The sequence below is a fragment of the Cydia pomonella genome, chromosome 4 (assembly GCF_033807575.1).
Source record: "Cydia pomonella isolate Wapato2018A chromosome 4, ilCydPomo1, whole genome shotgun sequence".
Taxonomy (NCBI): domain Eukaryota; kingdom Metazoa; phylum Arthropoda; class Insecta; order Lepidoptera; family Tortricidae; genus Cydia; species Cydia pomonella.
Genome location: NC_084706.1, coordinates 7421421 through 7446937, shown reverse-complemented (window position 1 = coordinate 7446937; position 25517 = coordinate 7421421). Strand labels below are relative to the sequence as shown.

At 36.3% G+C, this 25517-nt stretch overlaps 1 protein-coding gene across 1 annotated transcript in view; it reads left to right on the top strand.

The window, feature by feature from the left end:
* Positions 1–10956: 10956 nt before the first annotated feature.
* Positions 10957–25517, top strand: part of LOC133516963 (sodium- and chloride-dependent glycine transporter 1-like) — a 43812-nt gene continuing 29251 nt past the window's right edge. Inside the window, exons 1-2 of the mRNA XM_061850037.1 lie at positions 10957–11980; positions 24901–25063. Of these exons, the coding sequence (XP_061706021.1) occupies positions 11909–11980; positions 24901–25063 (235 nt within the window). The 5' untranslated portion in view covers positions 10957–11908. The remainder of the gene's footprint in view (positions 11981–24900; positions 25064–25517) is intronic.

Sequence of the window (25517 nt, the reverse complement as noted above, 5' to 3'; positions counted from 1 at the left end):
ACAATTGCATTAGATTTGTTTTGACCTTCGCAAATGTGTCTCTGCCATTCGCCTTGTCCATGCCATACTATGTCACTGCTATTCACCGTAAACTACACTGGCTCCTTATTCATAAACGCTGGTCATTGCGAATTTTATGTATTTAAGTACCCATATCTGTCAAGGTAGTTTGCCAATAGTCCGAGGCTGATGAAATGATGCCTTTCACCTGAGTTAAACACTCTACTATTCATTTTGAATACGAGGAAAGTCAATGTCTTAAAAAAACCGGACAAGTGCGAGTCGGACTTGCCCACCGAGGGTTCCGTACTTTTTAGTGTTTGTTGTTATAGCGGCAACAGAAATACATCATCTGTAAAAATTTCAACTGTTCAAATATCGATGACAGACGGACAGAAAGACAGACGGACAGCGGAGTCTTTGTAATAGGATCCCGTTTTACCCTTTGGGTACTGAACCCTAAAATATACTGGGAAATTAAAATGCTCTATAACAGAAACGTATTACTTTTAGCACACTTCATAGAACAACAATGACCCACTTCCAGAGCATGAGAAATGAAAAATATATATAGACATAGACATAGACATAGACATAGAATTTTTTTATTTAACACCACATTGAAACATGTTTACAGGCAATACTACAAAACATTACAAGCCTTAAAATGAAACTTAATTAGGCACAGGTTAATGTTTACATGTAGATATAAAAAACTTTTAAAATTATGATGCTAAAAAGGAGCGAACCTCAGCATGTGTTGCAGCAGGCTTACCTACTACAACGCTGGTTTTCAGGCCGACCCTTCGTACAATACGAATTTACTTGCTGCTTGTCGGAAACTGTATGGCTAAGACTGTTTAAGTTTGTGTAGAAAATAATATAGGTATGCAAATATATGTTTATGTTTATGGATATATTTATAAGATTATACTGTATGATACTATGACATATGTGATAGTAGGTTTAATGTTTAGGCTAAATAAATACGTTGGGTAATAAAGTATATATTGAGGAAATAAATAACATGAATGTAATAATTTTACTATAAGTAAGTACCGAGATTAACAAAGTTGAACGGCGCATAAGAACGATTTCGACCACTACAGATACGACGGTTTTACTCTAGTACCAGGAGGTAGCATGCTTTGAAATTCTAGAAGTTGTTGTTTGAGTTATAATTATAGTTTGAGTTATATAATTTCTGGTATAGCGGAAAATATTTTAAACAGTTTCGCGAAGTCGGGTTTTTAAGGTTCCGTACCTCAAAAGGACAAAAACAGAACCTTTACTTAAAGGATCACTCGTGCGTCTGTCCATCTACCTAGTGGCGGGGCAGGGCCAAAATTGTATGTGGGCAAGGTACATTTAGAGAGGCCCTCTGGTGGCGCAAGAAATAACGAACATTTTACGTTGTGTCCGAGATATATACCTACTTATTTGATGAGCAAGGCCCCTCGGACCGCGAGGCCGTAAGCGGTGGCCCACGTCGTCCACGCCTAACGCCGCCTCTGCGTCTGCCAGAGCCTAACTACTGGACCAATTAAGTGGAAACATAATAAATTAATAAAGTACACATAGAGGCTATTTTTAGAGAACAAAAAAATGTTTTGTAAACTATATATTGTGTTGTACATCAAATAAAAGAGCTAATTGTGAGAATCTCATTTTTTTTCATAATATTAAGATTAATTGTTTTGATATTATTTAAGAGAATAGAAAAAAAAAATGTTAAAGTAAAACTTTGTAAATACTATCAATGAAAACTATAGCTATATGATCGGTTAGGCCGATTTTGAGTACCTATTTGCAAAAAGTCTTCCCTTCTGAGTAAAATGCTGCAAAGGTAGGTAATCCCTTTTGTTTGTTATACACAGGATACCACCTAAGAGCCCCTTTCAAGGCGGCCTTATGTGACGGGCGGGTAACTACGGAACCGTACACTGAGCATGGCTTGACATGCTCTTGGCCGGTTTTTATATGTGTCATCTAGTGTGTGTAAGTGATCTGTAAGTGTCCATCAAGTGCATTTTAAAGGTACAACGGCGCAGCCTACCCTACAGAATCAATACGCTGTTCCACTTTCAACGGCCTTCCTTCGCACTGGAGGGCCTTGGCCATATCTAGACCACATTGACCTACATAATGTGTCCGTATATGAAGGAATAATGGTCCTTCTCTCCAGAGATGAGTTGCGCATTTTTGGAGCAATTTTCATATTTTTAGCTTTTGTGCGTGTTAAAGTGTGTTTTAGAAATATATTCGTGATTTTTTTCTATCGAGTCATCTAGTATCGTCACTAGAGAAACTCTTCAAGATTTGATTTGATATTCTTCTAAAAAAGCGGTACGGTTTTTCAAAAACTGTTCTCTGAACCTACAGCAACAGCACCTAAAGCTAAAGTGATAGACGTACGAACTTAAAGTAGGCGAACTTTACTCAGCGCGACGTCGTCGGTGACACACGTTGAAGCACTTGAAGCTTGTTCATTTAGCTTCACGCGTTTCACTGGCGTCGACCAGCGCTATGTCGTCAACGGAGGAAATTTTGTCTGAGAAAATGGCCAGCAAGCGGAGGGGGGCTACGTGCAAAATTTCAAACATGTCGGATCACCACCGAACTCAAATGCGTACTTAAGCTGACACACGAGCGAATAAGGTCGTTGGTTCAACCAGCAAAGTTTTTGAAGAATCGTAGAGCTTTTCGTAGGGATCCTTATCTCAAGAGGAAACACGGAACCCTTATAGAATCACTCGTAAGTCTGTCTGTCCATCTGTCACAGCCTATTTATAATAAACTAAATAAAAATAAAAAAGCCTTTTATTTCTCGCAAATATACAATCAAATTACAAATTTATAATCACAAAAAAGACATGCTTCGTAAAAAGTCACAATACATTTATATATATATATATACATGTATATGTCCCTATTCTATCATGCAATCATTCGATAAATTCCTTAGTAGGTATTAATTACTCATTATTTTTTATACATTTAATTAGTTTGAATATTTTCATGTCATATCATTTCAAAGATAATTTAATCCCACCAAAAACATTTCATGTAAAGTGTTGCCAAGACTAACATGCGCCTATAGCTTTCACACTAAAAAGTCATCAGATCTCTTAATACTAAGACTTTTACTCCGTTAATCCTAACCCTTTAACTCTATAAATCCTAACTTTACAAGCTCTTTTTATTTTTTATTTTTTTTTCAAAAATAGTATGGTACGTTTTAAACTTGTGTTAGGTTCGCCAAACTTACGTTTAACGGCGAAATAAGGCACTCATTTTCAACGTTAGTACCTTAATCTAAATTATATGATTAACTTATATTATAATACTAAGGTTAATACCTAATTATATCATATTAACACAGTATAAGTTGTTGTAGTATATTTACCTATCCTAATATTTATTTATTCAGTCATGCGTTTTACCTATTAGTAACTTCTTAATTTTTGATTTAAAGATGTTTTTCCTAGCACATTCGTCTTCTACTGATAACTCATTAAATATTCGCGGTGTGATATAACTACGCGTCCTTTTACCATAGTAGTTGCTAGTGGTTGGTTGGTTCCACGTATTTACGACGCTTTAACCCTCTTGGCGCTCGGGTATAAACTCGCGGAGTTTTAAATTTGGGATTATTAAATTGCCCAGCTGCTATTAAGTACTTAACTTTATCATGCACTGGCAGGATGTTCAATTTCTTAAATAAGACCGTGTAATCGTTACTACAGTCTGCTTTAGTTTTTTATAAATTATATTTTTTAATAGCCGCAGTTGTAAGTTTAATATTTTGTCCAAATAAGTTTTGAAGGTGCGTCCATAAGCTATTAAACCGTATCCAATTACAGCATCTGCCAGTGCATGGTATAACATTCGTAATAATTATTTTATTATTAACTATACATTTTAAACTAATAATTTTACACAGTATAGATCTTAGTCTATTATTTATCATCTCGCTTTGTGTGGTAGGGCACAGCCAGTGGATGTCATTCCAGATCTAGAGCAGAGCCCAACTGGGGAAGTATCTCCACCTTACAGAAAACCGCAGCCAAATAACACTAGACCCTACTCATAGTGTTGTGTTCCTGCCGGTGAGTAAGGTTGCCAGAGCTCAACGAGGGGGGGGCGAGTTTAGGGTCGGCAACGCGCATGTAACTCCTCTGGAGTTGCAGGCGTACATAGGCTACGGAGACTGCTTACCATCAGGCGGGCCGTATGCTTGTTTGCCACCGACGTAGTATAAAAAAAAAAAAAAAAAAAATTACATACAGCATCTATGTGTATTTTCCAGTTAATGTGTTTATCTATAGTTAGGCTAACTACTTCTATTAATTTACATTTACAATCTCGTTTCTCGATGTGTAAACAAACGTATGTGTGACCAAGAATTTGAATAGGCTCCTGGGTTGGTTTTATATATGGTGATCTAACTCTATAAAGCCATCACCTTGGTTAAACAGTAGAACTTGGCCGTTTCACTGCTGTTACAAATGTTGAGCACGACCATGTCTAATGTCACAGCAACGAAACGGCCAAGCCCTAATGTTTAACCAAGATGACAATAACAGATTAACCCAGACAGAGTGGCGCAGTCGGGAAACCCTTGCTATCTAAGCGCGGCGTCGCCAGTTCGAATCTCGGTTTTTTTTTTTTACCTAAATTTCATTTTTTTGACTGACCAAGCGACTGCGGAGCACGAGCTAAGCGTTTCCGTTTCACCTTGAACAAAAATATTTTCTTATTAAATATTATTTTTATTAGGTTTATTTTTTATTATTTTAGGTCACATTACTAAACTTATTTTCGTGTAATTTTGTGAGAATATTCGAATCAATTAATCCAAAAAGTATTCACTTCATCAAAATACTTTTTTGGAATTCATAATCGTATTTTTTTTTTTTGATGATTTAATGAAAAATAGTATGGAGTGCACATAGGGATAAATAAACAGACGGACATGGCGAAACTATACGGGGTTCCGTTATTGCAATTTTGAAAGAAAGTAATAAAATAAATTTATTCAGGACGCTTACAATATCGCTTAAATCTATTTTAGCAAAAAGTTTGAAATTTACAGCGCAGCGGAGCTCGTACGTAGTTATTCAGTTTAAAGCTTATCTATGCTCGCGAGGTTATGCGTACATAGGCTACGGAGACTGCTTACCATCAGGCGGGCCGTATGCTTGTTTGCCACCGACGTAGTATAAGAAAAGGTATACAGCTCACGGGACCATTCGTTTTTTAATTTTCTAAAAGTCTTAATCGTGAACTGGTCATTTGTGTTTGTTGTAAGTAATTTACTGCCATCTTTCGACACATAATTACCACTATAAGAACGCAATTTGACTTTGATCCTTATTTTTTCACTGATAAGTGTTCTGCTAAATATCAAAAAGTGGCGCCATGTGGCGAAACAGTGGCAATACTATAGAGGGCGCTACTTGGCTGCTTTACGTGAACCAGGTTCAAATCAACACTTTAAATATTTTTTGTATTTATTATTGTTGTTTTTTTATTAGCACACAAAATTTCACGATTCTAGGACTTCAGGAACCAATGTTTTCAGGTTTGTAGGTATTTTAAGGTATCCCCATTTTAGGGAGTTGCAGGGTGAAAGTTACAGATTTCTCATGACCACATGTGTTAGAATACAGACCCGTTTCTACATGCCAAATTTCAGCCTTCTAAGACTTCAGGAAGTAGTCTATCTTTTCTATAACACGAATTTCATATGGCTCGGACAGTGAAAATTAAGGTATCTATAAAATCTAAAGTATAATAGATAGCCTAATAAAACTTGGTATTTTTGATAAGTCTACTGACTACATAGTACCTTAAAAATTCCAGCTCTCTAGCGTTGTTCAAACCGAAACTACGAGGGTCCGAAAATACGACGAAACGTGCCGAGAAAAGATAGGCACTGCCTTTTGCCCTTTGTTTCGTCTTGGCGGGGGCACGGCCGTGCCCCCAGATAGATAATAAATGATACTGTGATATTTTTAATAGAGTCTGGCAAGCCAAATATTGATGACAGATATTTTCATGTTGTATTACCAATTGTCTATGATTTAAAAAAAAAAGCTAAAAGTCTGTCAATTTATGTCATTCATTCAAATTGTTCGCGGTTTATTTTAAATAATATTAATAATGACTATACCGAGTGAGGTCCGCAAACTATTATTTAAGCTCATAAATAATTACGATAATGTGCGAAGTCGACGTGAAGCGTTGTATAACGAAAACCTGCTATGTTTACAAGTCGTAAACAATTTAGTAGGTAGGTGCTCTATTAATATTTTGATACTTTAAGTAGTTTAAGTACTAGTTCTAACATTTACCTGTAACTTTGATTAAGTACGTGAATTTATTAATACCTGAATCTCATGAACAGGACAAGTGTGTAAAGAAACGGAGAAACTAAAAGTTCAGAAAAATATCAATAAAATCAAAACATTGGAACGTAACGAGTTACTGAAAACTAATATTTAGAAGAAATCTGTGGAATGACTGGTCAGTAATAAATTGATATAAAAATATAAAATATATAAAAATATTGTGGCAGAAGCAGACCGAGAAAGAGATGGCGGAACGGCTTCGATGCGTTTCAGCGGATTGGCGGGATCTTGCTCAGCACAGGGAGGATTGGAAAGCGAGAGGGGAGGCCTTTGCCCAGCAGTGGGACACACAAATAGGCTAGTAAAAAAAAATTATCTTGGCGAAACATGTCTATACATGTCTTTGTACTTTACATAGAGGTACAAATTACGTGAGTTGACTTTGAGTGCACGTCAACATATATTAACTTATTTCCTTAGGTACCTTACGTGTGCACAGAAAATCAATATTTTCCAGTATTAAAACTATAATTCCTACCACACAAAGTGTGACCAGCACAAGATTTTTTGAATTTCCCCCCAAAATATTGTGTAATATTTCATTAGCCAGACTAGTATCGAAACGCACGTAAGTCAGGTTTGAGTTTATGACAGACAGTGGCAGTTAGTGTCAAACTAGAATACAGACTTGTCTACCCACCATAGAGTTTAGTGCAAGAGTTTGACCCATCAGTAATTTACGTTATACATCCGTATCAAAATCCGTATATGTCGGTCTTTGGATCACAAGACTAACATTAGGGCGGTACGAAATCAAAAACTCTTGAATATAGAAGGGGAACCCCACTAAAAATATGTCTTTTTTTATTTAAGGCAAAAAAAATTAAAAAATCCCGGTATATACTTTTAGCCCTCTACTATTCGATTTTATGAAGCAATATACGTATATTTTTAATATTTTTTTGAAAATGTACCCTACCTAACTATGTTGTTCTTATATGTATTAGTGGGGATTATAGTTCTTTAATTATAACTTCTACAGCTACTTTTCTTTTATTTTGTTTTCTCTCACATTTCGTAGTTATACACACGCACATATTCATACATACATACTCACATATATACACACATACCCTCACATAAACACTTTCACTTACATACAACTTACTGAGACCTTTTTAACTGTTTTTGTGCTTAGTTTGATAGTTAGTCATATAATTAAAAAAATCTTATTTAATTTAGCTTTAACAATAATGTATTCTGTTAAAATGAGAACCGTACCATTTCGATACTTCTCTGAGATTCCCACGTGACAGGCTGAGCCTAGTGTGGGGATCAATGTACTGCTGGTCTTGTAATGCCAAATTCTTGAAATAAATATTATTCTTATTCTTATTCTTATTCTTAATTATAAATGCCAGGAAAAGCTATATATTAGAATTCTATAGTCAATAAGCGTGAGTCGGACTTCAGATCAAAAAATGCGGTAATGCTGTTTTAGGGCCATAGCTGCAATGGTTTATGTGTGGAATTGTCAGTTTAATTGGCAATTTCATTGTCATCCCGACTTGGACGCCCGGATAGGCACCAATCTGGCTCCTAATCCGATATTCAATGAAACCCCTGAACGAGATTAGATAGAAAGACCTCAAGATCTTGAGCTTATTCAGTTCCTGCGAAATGATTTTTCCTTTCCTGAGAAGGCTACCCAGTAATTTAAAATACCTATTGGCTGCAGTAAAAATACGTGCCTACTGTAAAAAACGGGCGATATCAATTTTAGCGATAAAACTCCCGTGAGGCTCGAAAATATTAAAATACGTATCATAAACAGGTTACCTACTGACGTAATTTTAATCGGATTAGCGTCCTACGATATTTCGACTAAAATTACGCGAGTAACCTGTTCATAATAATTTTGGTATGGTTGATATAAATAATTGCAGGCGAAGGTCACGAGTGAGGATTATGGAATTTTAAATGATTATGTACATACATAGGTATAAAAAGGTTATTTACCTAATACACTTTCATTAGTGGTCGGATATTCTACAGAACAACCTTATTAAAAAAAATCGTAGGTATACATTTAGGTACGTCCTTTTAATATGAAGAGAAGTTTTTTGGAAAAACTTATTAAAGTCTCAATTGATCACGTTTAAAATAATTTTTGTGGAAAGTATTTATAAAAACTTATTATCTAAATTTTTTTTTATATTTTTTACGCCCGCCCGGTACAAAAGTAAGAGAGGAGCGGAACACATAATTTCAGATTTCGAGGCAATTATTGTTACTATTTTCATAAGTTTACAATAAAATAAAATAAAATATACACTTCGTCAAAATCTGTATAAGTATACTAAAATACCTATAATAAAATTGAAGAGCCAAACACCCCTCTTAATTAAATTTAACGCGGCGCCGATGAGGAAGCTTGCTCCGACGATAACGCTAATGCATAGCAGAGCACGCGCCTGCTGGCCGCCAGCAATAATAATATACATAATGGATATATACGGAGGATTACTATAACTAGCTTAAATCTAAAATAGGCCCTTCAGGCACTGTACCAAGGATGCTATCGGAGTTGTATCGCAATACTGATACGTTGTGCGAGGAAGCCACGAGCTCTTCCAAATAATTCGCAATTTAAAAAATAATCTGTTATAAGCTAATAAGCTTTGATTACGACAAGTTGAGAACTATTAAGACAGCCGTCAACACGTCTACACTCATTTCTTGAAAAAGACTCCATATTATCCATTCCAAAAAGGAGGAGGAAAAAACATTACAGTACACATGTTGCTACTTTACTGCTCTAGTGCGGTAACTACGCAACGGTACTAAACAATATGCTGCGGGAATTTTATTGGATATGAGCAAGCAAAACCAGCAGGGTTTCTAATTAATAGTTCCTGCTTATGTAAGTACTAAGTACATAATATTTCAATAATAAAACTGCAAAAGGAATTTATGAAATATTCATATCTCAGGCTAGGGTATTAGGGTGTATATTATTATTTTTAGTTTATATATAATATGCAGGGTGGTCAAATAAGAGTGATACACTTTTATTTTATATTTTAATTATATTAAGTGCTTTTTTTTGTAAATTTATTTTTCATAAATAAATATATTCTAAGGGGTTGGCAATTGTATATGGAAGATAATGTCTGCCAAATGTCTACCTCTTAATAGCAAGTATTTTTTTCTCAAATGTCTGTGTTGTTTAAAACGGGAACACCCAAATATTCCGAAATATGTTTTTCCGACTTTCATAAGATCGATTTTCATAATCCCGATTATATCGAAATTACGACTTTGAAATGGGCAATACGTGAACGTGACTGCACTTAGACTTAAAAATATAACTAACCAAAATCCGAATCGGAGCACCCCACTATCCACGTGGTCTTGTCTGTCCTACCCCTAGAGTCTATGTAAAAAGCCGGAGGCTTGGAGGGGAAGCAGGCCCCGCCCGACGTAGCAAAGCGCAGAGCACTTGTACTTGTAATACGGGCGATTTTCCGCAACTCGACGACTGGCGCCTAGGCTAGGCTGTTTCTTCTGTATCCATGCATCCTCGGCATAGGGGACTATCTGTGACACCTGTTACAATTTAAAGGTTTTCTACTATACATGGCAAATCATTTATATAATCCAAAAACAGGAATGGACCCAAAATGAACCTTGTGTTCGTGGTAGGCCCTCTGGTCCTTAATACAATTTTGATGTATGATTCGTAACAGTGTGTTGTGTGTTCATTAAGGTCTGTGTGCGTGCAACATTTTAAACACGTCATCAGAGTAGATTTTACCTACAAAACTTTAATTGAATAAGCGTTAAACATTCAGTAGGTAATTTATATTTCAGCTGATTTGGACTGGATTGAAATAATCTGCTGATATTCGTTTACGGCAAACTTTAATAGGTCAGCCACAGCGAACTATGTGGTCAATGACACTGTATACAACCGATAGTAGATACCTTCACCTTTCCACCCATCCCACTTCCGTGTAAATATTACCCGGTGTCTAGGTTGTTTGTAGTCCGGCTCGAACCAATGAGTTTTTCGGAACTTATGTACGAAAGATCATTTGATATTTATCAGTCGCTTTTCGGTGATGGAAAACATCGTGAGGAAACCGGACTAATTCCAATAAGGCCTAGTTTTCCCTCTGGGTTGGAAGGTCAGATGGCAGTCGTTTTCGTAAAAACTAGTGCCTACGCTAATTCTTGGGATAAGTCGCCAAGCAGACCCCAGGCTTTTGAAATAGCTTAATAACTCAATAATTCATCATTTTTATAGCAAAGTGTCCTATACGTATGATAACTATGAGTCTTTATCTATTATTTTACTGTACTTGTTTTGATATAAGTTGTAGATTTTATATAAATCGTACATTTATTGACCTCTTATAAATGCGATACCTACCGTGGGGGAGCGACGAAACGTCGCAAAAATGGGCTAGAGGATAGATGCTCCTGGAAATACAAACAAGCAAAATTAAAAGTCATCAGTCTTTTATATAAAATATTTTGTAAACGTTGTCCAAGTGTTTTAGATGGTATTCCACGTGTTCTCTTACAAGCCATTTTGTCCTTCTGAAACATAATAATGATTTGAAACATGTTAAGTATAGATGCCCTTAGAGCCTCTATGGCGGTTCGAAAACGGGGCAACTATACTTTTAGCAGAGGATAGATGCTCTTTTCAATAAAAAACAAAGTAATAATATAATATAAGCAAAATATTTTGATCCATTAAGCTTCAGTGTACCCAAATCAATTAATAAAAGACAGGAGTTATAAGGAGTCAAAAGTTATTCGATAACAAATATTTCAAAATATTATTTTCATGCTCTTTGAATAGCCGCGGAAAGTTTTGGCACTCATGGACGAAACGCATGCACTTGGGCTTATGTTCCCAGAGGCACTGAGGCTTGCGGGGGGAGCGCTTGCTGTTATGTAGTGGAGTTTTACTTCCACAGTCCTGCTACTAGTAGAAATTAAAATGAGCCATCTATCCTGGAATCATCCTAGTGCGATTGCGTCTGGGTTGTCGTGCAGTTGGTACTGCGTGATTTTAATAGGTACGCTTTGTAGCGACGACAGTGAGAGTTGGGCAGCGGCTCGGTGTGCACACACTCGGGAGCACTGCGAAGTTTGCACGGGAAATTTGTCGGAGAGCGTTTTCCCCGAAGGGTCCCGCAGGGGCGCGGGGCGGGAGAAGGCTTGATATTGACCTAGATGTTCATTCAGTGTTCGGTCGATGGGGGAACTTGACATCTGCGCGATCCTTCGTTATATGTTTTCCAATTTAATGTACATTTAAATGTTTTTCTCTATTTTTTTTCTTGAGCAATTGAGCAGGAATTGCTCGTTACCTTGCTAAATTATGTCAATTTTTGATACTTTTGAACTGATGAATTTTAATAGTGAGTGGATTTGATGAGTCTTGAGACGTTTGGAGCCCGAGGGATCGGAGCTGCAATGTCTTCAAGCACCTTGGTCCAGCTGGCACTCAAATAGCGTACGTCAGACGACTTAGCGCGATGGCGGATGCCACCGAGGCATCTCTACCAGACGCGAACAACACAGCTTTGGATGTTTATATACATTCCGATGTAAGTATTTCATCTCTTTTATAAGTTTCAAGGATTTTAAATACAACTAAATTGCTGAAAATATATCCTAATACGGCCCGGACTTAAATTATTACCTTTTTTACTCAAAAAAAGGATATAAACACTCGCTTTTGAACTTGAAACTCTTGAGAGTCTCATGTTTAAGTACTTATTAAAAACATTAATTATAATGAATTGGATTATTGATACATATTAATGACTTCAACACGTTTGAGAAACCTTTTTTTTAATCACTTAAATATACTCTCGTTACCCCAGTTTAAATGTTTTATATAAGTTGTATTTACTTACTACTTTTGGGAACTTTTTGCTTACGTAACACCGTCATTAATAATTGTATCAAGTAAGTACAACACGGTGTTTTCCATGATGATGTCTTGCTTCGTAACTTTTCACATGTAGGTATACTTAACACGAAGGTATGAAGATTCGCGCTGCAGTAACATGTTGTCGTAGGAAGATAAATGTCATACCAGTGTAAATTGCATGTACCTACCTAGTAATTACAGCTGCATTAGGACAACGTGATATATAGATCTTGACAAGGTAAATAAGAGGCCTAACAAAAACCTATAAAACTTATACAACTTGTTCCAAGATAGGTGTGTGATATAGTTTTTCTCATAATCGATAACATATTAGTTAGGCCCTTTTATTTGGATTATGTATTTGTATGCTACGAAAAAGGTAATAAGTTAGTTTGATTTGACATTCCGCTTAGCGTTTAAAAGTCGGTACATTTTGCTTATTTATTGTGGTGAGTAAGTATCAGGCCCACTTTTGTTACGCCCAAGTATTTCTATTTTATTTTAACTGTTTTTTGAGAAATAATTTACCTATTTTTTATGGATTTATTTATTTAACCTTTATTGCACAATACAAAAAAGTACAAATGGCGGACTTAATGCCTAAATGCATTCTCTACCAGTCAACCATTGGGCCAAACAGAAACCCACAATTGGTGAGGAAAAGAAAATCAGTACAGAGAGATAAAAGACACTATCTAAACACTACTATTATCAATAAACATGCATAAATAGGTACATAAAATAATAATATGGAAGCCAGATCAAGTTTAATTTTTAATAGGCAAACGTTGCTGGGAGTCTAATTGGACTGTGATATAAATTGGCATAATGGATAACATATTCCAAATATTCATTATTCCAAATAATGAATGTACCATTTTGAATTAAATTAACGCAATTCGGAAAACAAGCGTTGATGAGAAATTGTGTTTTTAACATTCTTTAAGTTGTTTGAGCATAAATCATATATTTACGTATAATGTAACCTTTGGCCTAAGACAGAATTATTAGAACTCATTTATCGAAATTGGCTGAAACTTACAACGCTATTTGAAATTTATCAGAAATCTTACATTAATAGCCAATCTGATACCAATTTCAGCGGAAATTATTAATTAGAGTTAATAATTGTAGTTATATAAACTTATGTAATTGATCAAGATCATCTCCGTAGAAATGGTTTTTAGAAATTCCTTTAATTCAACTACTTATGTACATCCTTACCTGCTTTTTAGGGTTCCGTAGCCAAATGGCAAAAAACGGAACCCTTATAGATTCGTCATGTCCGTCTGTCTGTCCGATTCTGTCACAGCCACTTTTTTCCGAAACTATAAGAGCTGTACTGTTCAAACTTAGTAAGTGGATGTATTCTATGAACCGCATTAAGATTTTCACACAAAAATAGAAAAAAAACAATAAATTTTGGGGGTTCCCCATACTTAGAACTGAAACTCAAAAAATCTTTTTTCATCAAACCCATACGTGTGGGGTATCTATGGATAGGTCTTCAAAAATGATATTGAGGTTTCTAATATCATTTTTTTCTAAAATAAATAGTTTGCGCGAGAGACACTTCCAAAGTGGTAAAATGTGTGTCCCCCCCCCCTGTAACTTCTAAAATAACAGAATGAAAAATCTAAAAAAAATATATGATATACATTGCCATGTAAACTTCCACCGAAAATTGGTTTGAACGAGATCTAGTGAGTAGTTTTTTTTTAATACGTCATGAAATTAAAAAAAAATTTTTTTTTTCAACATACCCATACATGTGGGGTATCTATGGATAGGTCTTCAAAAATGATATTAAGGTTTCTAATATCATTTTTTTCTAAACTGAATAGTTTGCGCGAGAGAACCTTCCAAAGTGAAAAAAAGTGTGTCCCCCCCCCCGTAACTTCTAAAATAACAGAATGAAAAATTTAAAAAAAATATATGATATACATTGCCATGTAAACTTCCACCGAAAATTGGTTTGAACGAGATCTAGTGAGTAGTTTTTTTTTAATACGTCATGAAATTAAAAAATTTTTTTTTTTTTCAACATACCCATACATGTGGGGTATCTATGGATAGGTCTTCAAAAATGATATTAAGGTTTCTAATATCATTTTTTTCTAAACTGAATAGTTTGCGCGAGAGAACCTCCCAAAGTGAAAAAAAGTGTGTCCCCCCCCCCTGTAACTTCTAAAATAACAGAATGAAAAATCTAAAAAAAATATATGATATACATTACGATGCAAACTTCTAACGAAAATTGGTTTGAACGAGATCTAGTGAGTAGTTTTTTTTAATACGTCATAAAATTAAAAAAAAAAATTTTTTTCGTCAAACCCATTCGTGTGGGGTATCTATGGATAGGTCTTCAAAAATGATATTTAGGTTCCTAATATAATTTTTTTCTAAAGTGAATAGTTTGCGCGAGAGACACTACCAAAGTGGTAAAATGTGTGTCCAAAGTGGTAAAATGTTGAACGAGATCTAGTAGTTTAAGTAGTTTTTTTTAATACGTCATAAAGGAACCCTTCTTGGGCGAGTCCGACTCGCACTTGGCCGCTTTTTATATGTAGGTAGGTGTACATACATTCTGATTATATTCTCAGGTGCTACATCTACGGCAACCGTTACCAATGGTCAGAGGTTGAAATGCTGATCGTTTTTTGAATTTCTTAATTACTATGGGAGATAGTACGACACTAAAATAGGCATAATAATCAAAATACAAACGGACGTGCCCGGACGTCTTTGCAATAACCTAGTCTCATTGTCCACTCAAACTTCAATCCATACAGCTCAAGAAAATTAAAATCCATATAGCTCAAGAGAAATAACTCGTGTAGTTTTTGTGGTCTCCTGATTAAAAGTCCTCGAGGGTGGGGGTTGAAGGTACTTTTTTTTCAGATTTTTGCTCATATTTTGAATATCTGCACAAATACCACTATAATTACTTCAGACAGAAGTTTTATCATGAAATTTTCTAGAAATTTGGTTAATTTACTTTTACTCTACGATCAATACTTTAGGCGCTACAGGACTACAATTACGAAAAACCGACGTTTTCTTAAATCGTCTATTTTTGTCTCTTTGTTAACTTAAACACCCTGTAGCTCCTAAAGTATTGAATGTAGGTTTTTTTTTAATATAAAGATGCCTATCTTGGCGTTTGACTACGATCACACCTGATGGTAAGTGATGATGCGGTCTACGGTGGAGCACGCTTACCTATGAGATACCTATTTACCCTAGCCTTGAAGAGACCCAGATTGTACTCGTGCGGAAACATTGACTCGGGCAGGGCATTCCACTCCTTGGCAGTTCGCATAAGGAATGTTGAAGCAAAACGCTTCGTGTGTATTTGTGGAATACCTACCATGAAGCGATGCCAGAGTGCCGATTGTCTGGTAGTCCGATGGTGAAATGGGGACGGAGGAATAAGGTTGTGCAGTTCCTCGGCACACTCTCCGAAATGTATCCTGTAAAAGATCGTTAGGCTGGCAACATTGCGACGATGCTCCAGACTTTGGAGTCGAACATTCGTCAGATCGTCATCATTAATAATTCTCTTGGCTCTCCTCTCGACTGACTCGAGCGCCTCAAGCTGGTATTTTGCTGAACCATCCCACAGATGTGATGTGAACAGTATAGGGTAAATATAAACTAACCAAATTTGTAGGAAATATTATGGTAAAACTTTTGTCTGAAGTAATTATAATGGTATTTGTACAGATATTGAAGATATGAGCAAAAATCTGAACAAAGGTATCTTCATCCCCCTCCAACACCCTCAACACAATCCCCACCCTCGAGGATTTTTAGTATGTTCACCTGGAAACCACAAAGTATAATTGTACCAATTTTCAAAATCATAATCATCTGAGCTAATCTGTACGGCACGACTACACGAATTATTTCTCCTGATTGCCCATATTGGGGTTAATATTCTTGAACTAATAGACCGTTACACTGTTCACTTTTTCTACGATACTCGTAGTTCCAATGCTTGCTGCAACCGGTTCAATGGAAGGGTGAAGTATGAACGGGTTTTAAGTATCGGCCTGTGAAATCTGAGAAAATACAAAAATTACGGTAAGCTTTCAGCAAGCTGCAAGCAAACAAGGCAGGCCAACTTCTTAAGAAATTTGGAGAGCACATCGGTGGCACAATTTATCAGATCTTACGAGTACGATTACAATTCCTGACCGAGGGCCTCTTCTCACCTGACCTATAATTTAATGCGATTTGCGTTACATTCCGGCATTTGGTTGATTGATTGAATACATTGCACATATTTAACCGGAAATCATAAATACATATATATTAACTCGCAACAGGGACGAATTTAAAAGCAAAAAATAGCTAACCGATATATTTGATAGACTAAAAGCTTGTAGCTTGTAGGTGTATGTTATTAATCCGATTGATTGGACACCTAAGTGCTCGAATAAACAAAAGCTTTGATACTCCATTTTCCCATGAACAAGCTTTTATGAATATTGCATGAGTCAAAGCTTTTAAAGTGCATTTATTTTTGTGATGTTTACAAGTACTTATAGTGCACTTAAAAGAAATGAAGATGAAAAGTGAGCTTTATGCAGCAATCAAGGACTTTATTAAAATAAGCTATTTTAAAGAACAAATATGATCCTCAATAGTAGGTGTATACAACATTGAAACTAAACTATATAAGTAAGTGGGTATAACTTAGCTAAATAAATAAATATTATAGGACATTATTACCGCAGCGCAAAGAGGACGGCCGCTTCTCCATACAATTGTAGTCCCCATTTTCCTCTCTGGATATTTACATTATGGAAAATATTTTTACATAACTTGATGTACATTAACCATAGCTATGCCCCTACGTTTGACTTTTTTCGATTTTTGGAATATTGTAAAAATAGGAGCGGAAAACAGATTTCATACAAATTTCTTAATGCTCCTAACTCTTTTAAAATATTTTCAATAATTTTCGATTTCGTACGGGTCCTCCACTTTCGTCTTAGCATAATATTCAGCCCTGAGCTACGGTCGTAGCGCTACGTCGTAGCCGATAACATGGGCATAATATGGCATGGAACTGTTTCGTAGAGGCAAAACTACAACATGTGATTAGCGCTGAATGGGTTAAACACGTAAAACTTAGGTCGGCCTGTCGGCCATAACATAATCTAACGCGGTCCGGGCACTAACAAGCCAAGATTATTTAATTGTATTATTTGTATTAGTTGTGTAAAGTCTGAGACAAATTCGTGATTCTGGTTCTTGACAGTTTAATAATTCAGTTAGGTATTATGACACCCATGCACTAGTTTTGTCAGACTTCAAACGTCTTAAACAAACATTGTACGAGTATCATATGTTATTGCTTCTGCGTTCTAATCACTACACTGACAATAGCAATGTCATTATTCATTATTTAATAGTAGGTGAATGATGCTGGAAGAAATTAGTTTAAATTTACTCTTTTTAGGATTCCGTATCTCGAAAGGAAAAAACGGAACCCTTATAGGATCACTTTGTTCTCCGTCCGTCCGTCTGTCCGTCTGTCTGTCTGTCAAGACCTTTTTTTCTCAGGAATGCGTGGAGGTATCAAGCTGGAATTTATATCAAATACTCAGGTCTACTGTCCCTTAGAGCTGTGAAAAAATCAATTTTCTAAGCCAACGCAATCAAAAGATACAGCCGTTTATGCCGCAAATTTTCGACACTCGCAGGGGAATCAATACCTACAGGGTACTTCCCGTGAACTGAGGATCTTGAAATTTGGTACGAAGCAACATTTTATAGCATAGATAAAGGAAAAATTGCGAAAGCCATAAATTTTAGTTACATCATATAATAATATATACCTACAGGTTTGTACGGAACCCTCGGTGCGCGAGTCCGCCTCGCATTTGGCCGGGTTTTTTTATAATAATAATAATTCAGCCTATATACATCCCACTGCTGGGCACAGGCCTCCTATCATGGGGCTCGGGCTATAGTCCCCATGCTAGCTCATAGGGCTCGGGCTATAGTCCCCATGCTAGCCCAATGCGGATTGGGGACTTCACATACTCCTTTGAATTTTTCGCAGATGTATGGAGGTTTCCTCACGATGTTTCCTTCACCGAAAAGCTAGTGGTAAATATCCAATGATATTTCGTATATAAGTTCCGAAAAACTCATTGGTACGAGCCAGGATTTGAACCCGTGACCCCCGGATTGAAAGTCGGACGTCATATCCACTCGACCACCACCGCTTCCTACTTTTTTTGTTATATTCATATAATAGAATTAGTTTAAAGTTCATATTCTTTCCAATCTAGTAAAAGTCTCAGTTTAAGTCGGATCAAGTTAACTTTGCACAGTGACTAACCTGGGGCCTACCGCGAAAATCGAAATTCGCAAATTGTGGGGATCTTTCGCTTTTACTCTTACTGAGACGTATTTAGAGCGATAGAGATAAATGCCCGCATTTGACGAACTTCGATTTTCGCGGTTATAGCCCATAACTTACGGTTATAGTGGCACTACACAGTACACACTTTTCCACTGCAAAGTAGGTGCAGATGCAGAGCTAGCCGAGCCGGCATCTGACCGCCTCGCCTGTTATTGGCAGTTTTGAAATTGTTCGCGTGACGTGACGTGCTCCGTCAGAATGCCTACATGTACTGGGCTATGACCGCGAAAATCGAAATTCGTTAATTGCGGGCATTTTTTTCTGTCACTCTAATTACGTCTTAGTGAGAGTAAAAGAGAAAGATCCCCGCAATTTGCGAATTTCGGATTTCGCAGTAGGCCCCCTGTTTATACTTAGAAGTAAAAAACGTTTTGATACCTACATCAAAATCAAAATATAAAGATCACAGAACATGAACATTACTTCAAATGTTGTCACAATAAATACTCGTTGTCATAGAGTTTATTTAATGAAAACTAGATAAAAAGCATCGATTACAACATTCATTTAACGAAATTCGTGTTGGAACGGAGCGTTGTTATGACGCGAAGTCGCGAACTCGATTATTGCTCACGCTGCTGATTGTCGCGCGCGAGATGCACTGGGAATCGGGCCAAGGTCTTCCCGTCCCATAATGGACTTAAAACTTTAACAAATTTTAAAATCAGAACACCGCTCTTTTTGTCGCATCTGTTATCACATCACAATACATCACATATTATACTTTTCGATTGGCGTTTTTCGATAAATGATTGTTATCTCGCCACGGCTCCAAGAAATACGGTTATAATACTTTGTAAGAAATTTTAAGCGGTCAGTAATTAAGGCGTTATTAGAGCTTAAATTTTTTAGGACATTTTATGTGGATAACTAATATAAAAGTTAACGATTTCGGTAGGTACCGATATTTTTCTAAGTCTTTAATCGTACATCTTTAAACAAATTGCCTATAGATAAAGATTCGGCAAGAAAATGTAGCATTAAACTCGGTTTCTTTAATGGACAGAAAAAATGCACAATCTTAGAAATCTAACAAATTTCAAAAGGGCAATAACAGATTTCACTGGACGTTAATGTAGCTAATAGTTAATTGGCTAACCCTGAAACGCGCAAGCGGCGTTTAAAGTGTGTTGCTAGGACTTAAGGGATTCACGTCCTGCTAATACTGACGATTTTGGTGAGATACGAGTATCTACATATGTTTTTCTGCCTTACGACGCACTACAGAAAGTAAAAGCAACCTGGAAGGCATCAAAAAGGGCTATTAAGTATCAATTGCTCTTTTACAATCATAGCCCGTCTTTGGAAATATAAAGCCAAAATGGGTTGTTTGGAAAAATAAAATAGTACTTGTAGGTACATATATTTTCTCCAATATGCTCGGAAATTTTCCCCTTATTTTAGCAAAAATAGTACGGAAAGTTCTTCGTTATGATCAAACTCAAATTAAAAAAATTCAAACCATTATTGTCGTGTTTTAACGGACGGGAAATTATTACTGTATTGTTTTTTACTTTTTAGGGTTCCGTAGCCAAATGGCAAAAAACGGAACCCTTATAGATTCGTCATGTCCGTCTATTTGTCCGTTTATGTCACAGCCACTTTTTTCCAAAACTATAAGAACTATACTGTTCAAACTTGGTAAGTAGATGTATTTTATGAACCGCATTAAGATTTTCACACAAAAAAAGAAAAATTTTGGCGGTTCCCCATACTTAGAAATGAAAATCAAAAATTTTTTTTCATCAAACCCATACGTGTGGGGATCTATGGATAGGTCTTCAAAAATGATATTGAGGTTTCTAATATCATTTTTTTCTAAACTGAATAGTTTGCGCGAGAGACACTTCCAAAGTGGTAAAATGTCTGCCCCCCCCCCCCCCCCGTAATATCTAAAATAACAGAATGATAAAACTAAAAAATATATGATATACATTACCATGAGAACTTCCACCGAAAACTGGTTTGAACGAGATCTAGTAAGTAGTTTCTTTTTAATACGTCATAAAAAAAAAAAACATCAAACCCATACGTGTGGGGTATCTATGGATAGGTCTCCAAAAATAATATCGAGGTTTCTAATATCTTTTTTTTCTAAACTGAATAGTTTGCGCGAGAGACACTTCCAAAGTGGTAAAATGTATGTCCCCGTCCCTGTAACTCCTAAAATAACAGAATGATAATATTTAAAAAAAAATATATGATATACATTACCATGCAACTTCCACCGAAAATTGGTTTGAACGAGATCTAGTAAGTAGTTTTTTTTAATACGTCATAAATGGTACGGAGCCCTTAATGGGCAAGTCCGACTCGCACTTGCCCGCTCTTTTAAAACATGTATTATAATATATTATTTTTTAGAGTGCATTTTAGACCTATGTTCGTGATTATTTTCTATCGAGCGAAAGTCAAAAACTCAGAATGCGAATCACCAGGCCTCTCTTTCCCACTGGGCACTCGGGGCACGTGCGCGGGGCCCCCAACCTCACGGGGGCCCCGAAATATCTTAAGCGCCATTTTTTTACAGTCCAACGGGGTTTTTAATAATACCCCCTATTCCTGAGTGCTCAAGGCCCCCGTGTGTATAAAGACGGCCTTGCGAATCGCTGAAATCCCTAGAGAAAGGCCTCAAGATTGCTAATCAAATTTATGGCAGCCGTATTGTGATCCCAAAAAGAGACTTTTTTTTAATCCGTTTTTTGAGCTTTCAATATTCAATTCAATAAGCCTTTATTTAACAATCGTATTAACTAGTTTTACAAAATATAATAAAACATCTTATTTCCTAATTTCGCTTATCGTAAACTTTAAAAACTTGTATTACATCAATGTCCAGTTTCAGACCTCGGAGTCGAGATTGTCTTGCTTTCCAGCATTTTGAACCTGCTCCACTTTAACCAGTGATGCTTAAAGCCCATGATTGTAATTGGTTACGGGCCCAGATTATAGGTACTGCTTGATATCCTGATTTAGGAATTCGCAAGTAAAAGCAGGGATCGGAAACCAGTATTTTTTGTATGGGAACGAAAACGGTATTATTTCGTTCTTTGTTAATTATTTCATTTCTAATAGGGTTGTTTCCAATTTTTTGAAACGCTCGTATTACGTTCTATATTAACTAAAAGTTGCCCTAAAATTCAACTTTTATACTAAAAACGGCTTTAAATATGTTAAATTAACAAAATATATTTTGACAGCTGCTTTCGCGCCCAAAACGCTCTTTGAAAATTGAGTGTCGTCACAGTTTACGGTTTGACACATAACTACATTACATATGCACGTAGAAGATACGAACTGTCAACTGACATTTGTCATTTGTTGTTTATCGCCTAACTGTCAACAGTGTCAATCCCAGAGTTGTGACGTCATCAGAATTTTCAATGACGTTTCGAGTTTGGTCACGTGACATGTGCCAAAATATATTTTAAATTCAATATTTATAAAAATATGGTCATTACATGTCCCCTAAAAGTAGTTTAACATGTTCTTATAATCCAAAAGAATTTATTAGGATACAATTCTGCCCTAAGATTTGTAGATGGAAACAACCCTATTGGGCAATCTCATAATACGAAGTCGTTATCTAAAAACACAACCGAGTCCTATATTTGGATTATAAAATAAACCGAAATATATGTTTATTTCAAAGTTTTTCCAAAAAACCGGTTCCGATCCCTGAGTAAAAGTGTATTCTATTCTCTCGCATTATATCCTATCAAAGTTAATTACTACATAGATAGATAGATAAAGCGTTTATTTGTTTGCTGCAAATACACCAAATTTAGAAACACATAGGCAAATAAGGAATATACAATTAACAAAGTACACAATCAATTAAAACAAAACACAGAATCTTATAAATATTATAAACAAAGTGGAATAGTGGTAGTAGTTTGTGTGCATAATGCATCAAAGTTAAATGATAAATGGGGAAAAGCGTATTCACAAATTATTTTCTGGCTGAAAGTTAAAGTTCAAAATTCCGTAATTAGAGCTGTCTCCATAAGAGTCAGAGGCACAAGACGACACATTAAAGCTTTTGAGTGCGAAGATGGTGCACGAATCATATACTGAAAGTCCCCCAAGACCCTTCTCTTCTACTACCTCATCATATCACTACTGAAGGCAGCAGCTTTTGTTTTGTATACTCTTTACCGTCTCCATTATTTGTATTATATTGTATCTTACTTTAAATCACTCTATAGTATGTGTGCATTGCAGCAACAACAAAAGGGTGCCGACTCAGCCACAGTCTAAGAAATAATACAGTAGGTCGACGAAGGCGTCTAGACAGCGCAACCGTGCGGGGTGCGAGAGGCAAGGGGCGGGAGGGCCGGTCCCTGAGTTTCATACACGCTATTGTTACTATTGTTAGTATTCAGGGATACAATTTTGAGGGCTGACGCGTGTCTTATAATTATCAATCAATTTGTGCACAAATAAAATAATGCATACGACATGTGCTAATTTTTTGTTTCAGTGTAAACAAAAATATATCATATGATATCAATTTTTAAATTAAAAATGGCGGACATGTTTTATAGTTTATTTTAAGAAATTACGAGTAGTTTAAGACTTTATTTAAAAAGCAAGAAATTGTTTCATGCTTCTGTTTGTATATGTATCATGTAGTATTTGATGTTTTAATTATTTTTGAGAGTCCTCGGGGTGCCGATTACAAAAATGACATCCATTTTGGAATCCAAGATGGCGGGCATTATTTTTATTTAAAACGATATGGGTGTCATCTCCAAGGTTCCTCGCGGTTCCGATTACGAAAATGACGTCCATTTTGGGGAGTTTTGGGGTGCAGATTTCAAAAATGGAGTTCATTTTAGAATTAAAGAAGTCCGTATGGGTTTGATGAAAAAAAAAAAAAAATTTTATGACGTATTAAAAAAAAGTACTTACTAGATCTCGTTCAAACCAATTTTCGGTGGAAGTTTGCATGGTAATGTATATCATATATTTTTTTTAGATTTTTCATTCTGGTATTTTAGAAGTTACAGGGGGGGGGGGGGACACATTTACCACTTTGGAAGTGTCTCTCGCGCAAACTATTCAGTTTAGAAAAAAATGATATTAGAAACCTCAATATCATTTTTGAAGACCTATCCATAGATACCCCACACGTATGGGTTTGATGAAAAAAGATTTTTTGAGTTTCAGTTCTAAGTATGGGGAACCCCCCAAAATTTATTGTTTTTTTTTTTCTATTTTGGTGTGAAAATCTTAATGCGGTTCATAGAATACATACCAAGTTTGAACAGTATAGCTCTTATAGTTTCGGAAAAAAGTGGCTGTGACATAATCGGACAGACAGACGGACATGACGAATCTATAAGGGTTCCGTTTTTTGCCATTTGGCTACGGAACCCTAAAAATGGAGGCGAGTTTTTGTTTATGTTGCAACAATTTATTTTCTGATTATATGAGCAATGTCAGTGTGACGGTTTGACCCGACGTGACATTCTGTATACATTTATTATTATAAGCTTACTTCAATAACAAACGAGGTCTGTTATCTTCATCTAGATAATTTATCTAAATAAAAGAGTTGTCAACGCACTATTTGTGATTGAATTTATCTTCGTATAAATTTATTTGAAATGATTTTATTTGTAATAATTATCTAGATAAGAAATTATGTAAATAAATAACGCCCAACTCTGCTCCTACATATAGTCAGCTCGCGGTCACCACTCACCACACATAGTCGCTACTGATTTAAGTAGTATGAGAGTACGACCGCTTACCCCTGGCTGTAGTCGTGTCCACGTTTACAACCAGGAGGCTTATTCGGATTATGATAACAGGTTATTAATTTGATCTGGATTTGTTTTAGATATGATCCGTCAGTGTCAAATCTGATTTCTGGGTGAATAATGTCACTGTTGATAGCAGCATACAGACTGTTATTACAATCAGAATAAGCCTCCAGTACCCAATTAAAAATATTTTCATTTGAGTTTTAGGAAACCTGATAAAGGACAGTTAATACTGTCTGTTGAGATTTGGGCCAAAAATGTATGAGACCGGTACAAAGTCTTTGGCCGTCTATCGAACTGTCCTGTCGCATAATTAGTATTATACCTACCTACTGTCGTTAAATTTACCGTAACTTAACCAATTTGTATTGTGCACAGACTAGAGAAGAGCCTGGGGATGTGGAGGTTCCGGCGGTGGAAGCGGAGCCCGCGCGGGGGAACTGGACGGGCCGGTTCGACTTCCTGCTGTCGCTGCTGGGCTACAGCGTCGGGCTCGGCAACGTGTGGCGTTTCCCTTATCTCTGCTACAACAACGGGGGAGGTGAGTTCCTTGAAGGACGCGCGCGGGAAGGGGCCTACCGCGAAAATCGTAATTTCGTTATCTGTCTTTATAACAACGTTCTTGCATGTTCAGAGGCATAAAGATGAACGAACGTCTTTGTGCTGTCACTGCTGAGCTACCAGAGGCGCTGCCAGAGGCGATCTCGGCGTAGTTTCGCGCGAATTTTTATACCGTTGTTTTGAGTTGACTGTTCGTTCCTTTTCAGCGCTAGTTGCGTAGTTTTCCACAAGCGTGTTTACACTGACTACAGAATAATTATAAGTTAATACGTTAAACTATGTAAACTAAACTTTGACGTGTTTTTTTTGTATTATGAACGTTAGCAAAGACGTCATAACGATTACGGCGACGTACTTATTAACCACATTCGTGCCTCAGTGTTTAACTTAACTTCTTCACTGCGACCCGGGCCGAAACTGTCGAAAGACCCGTT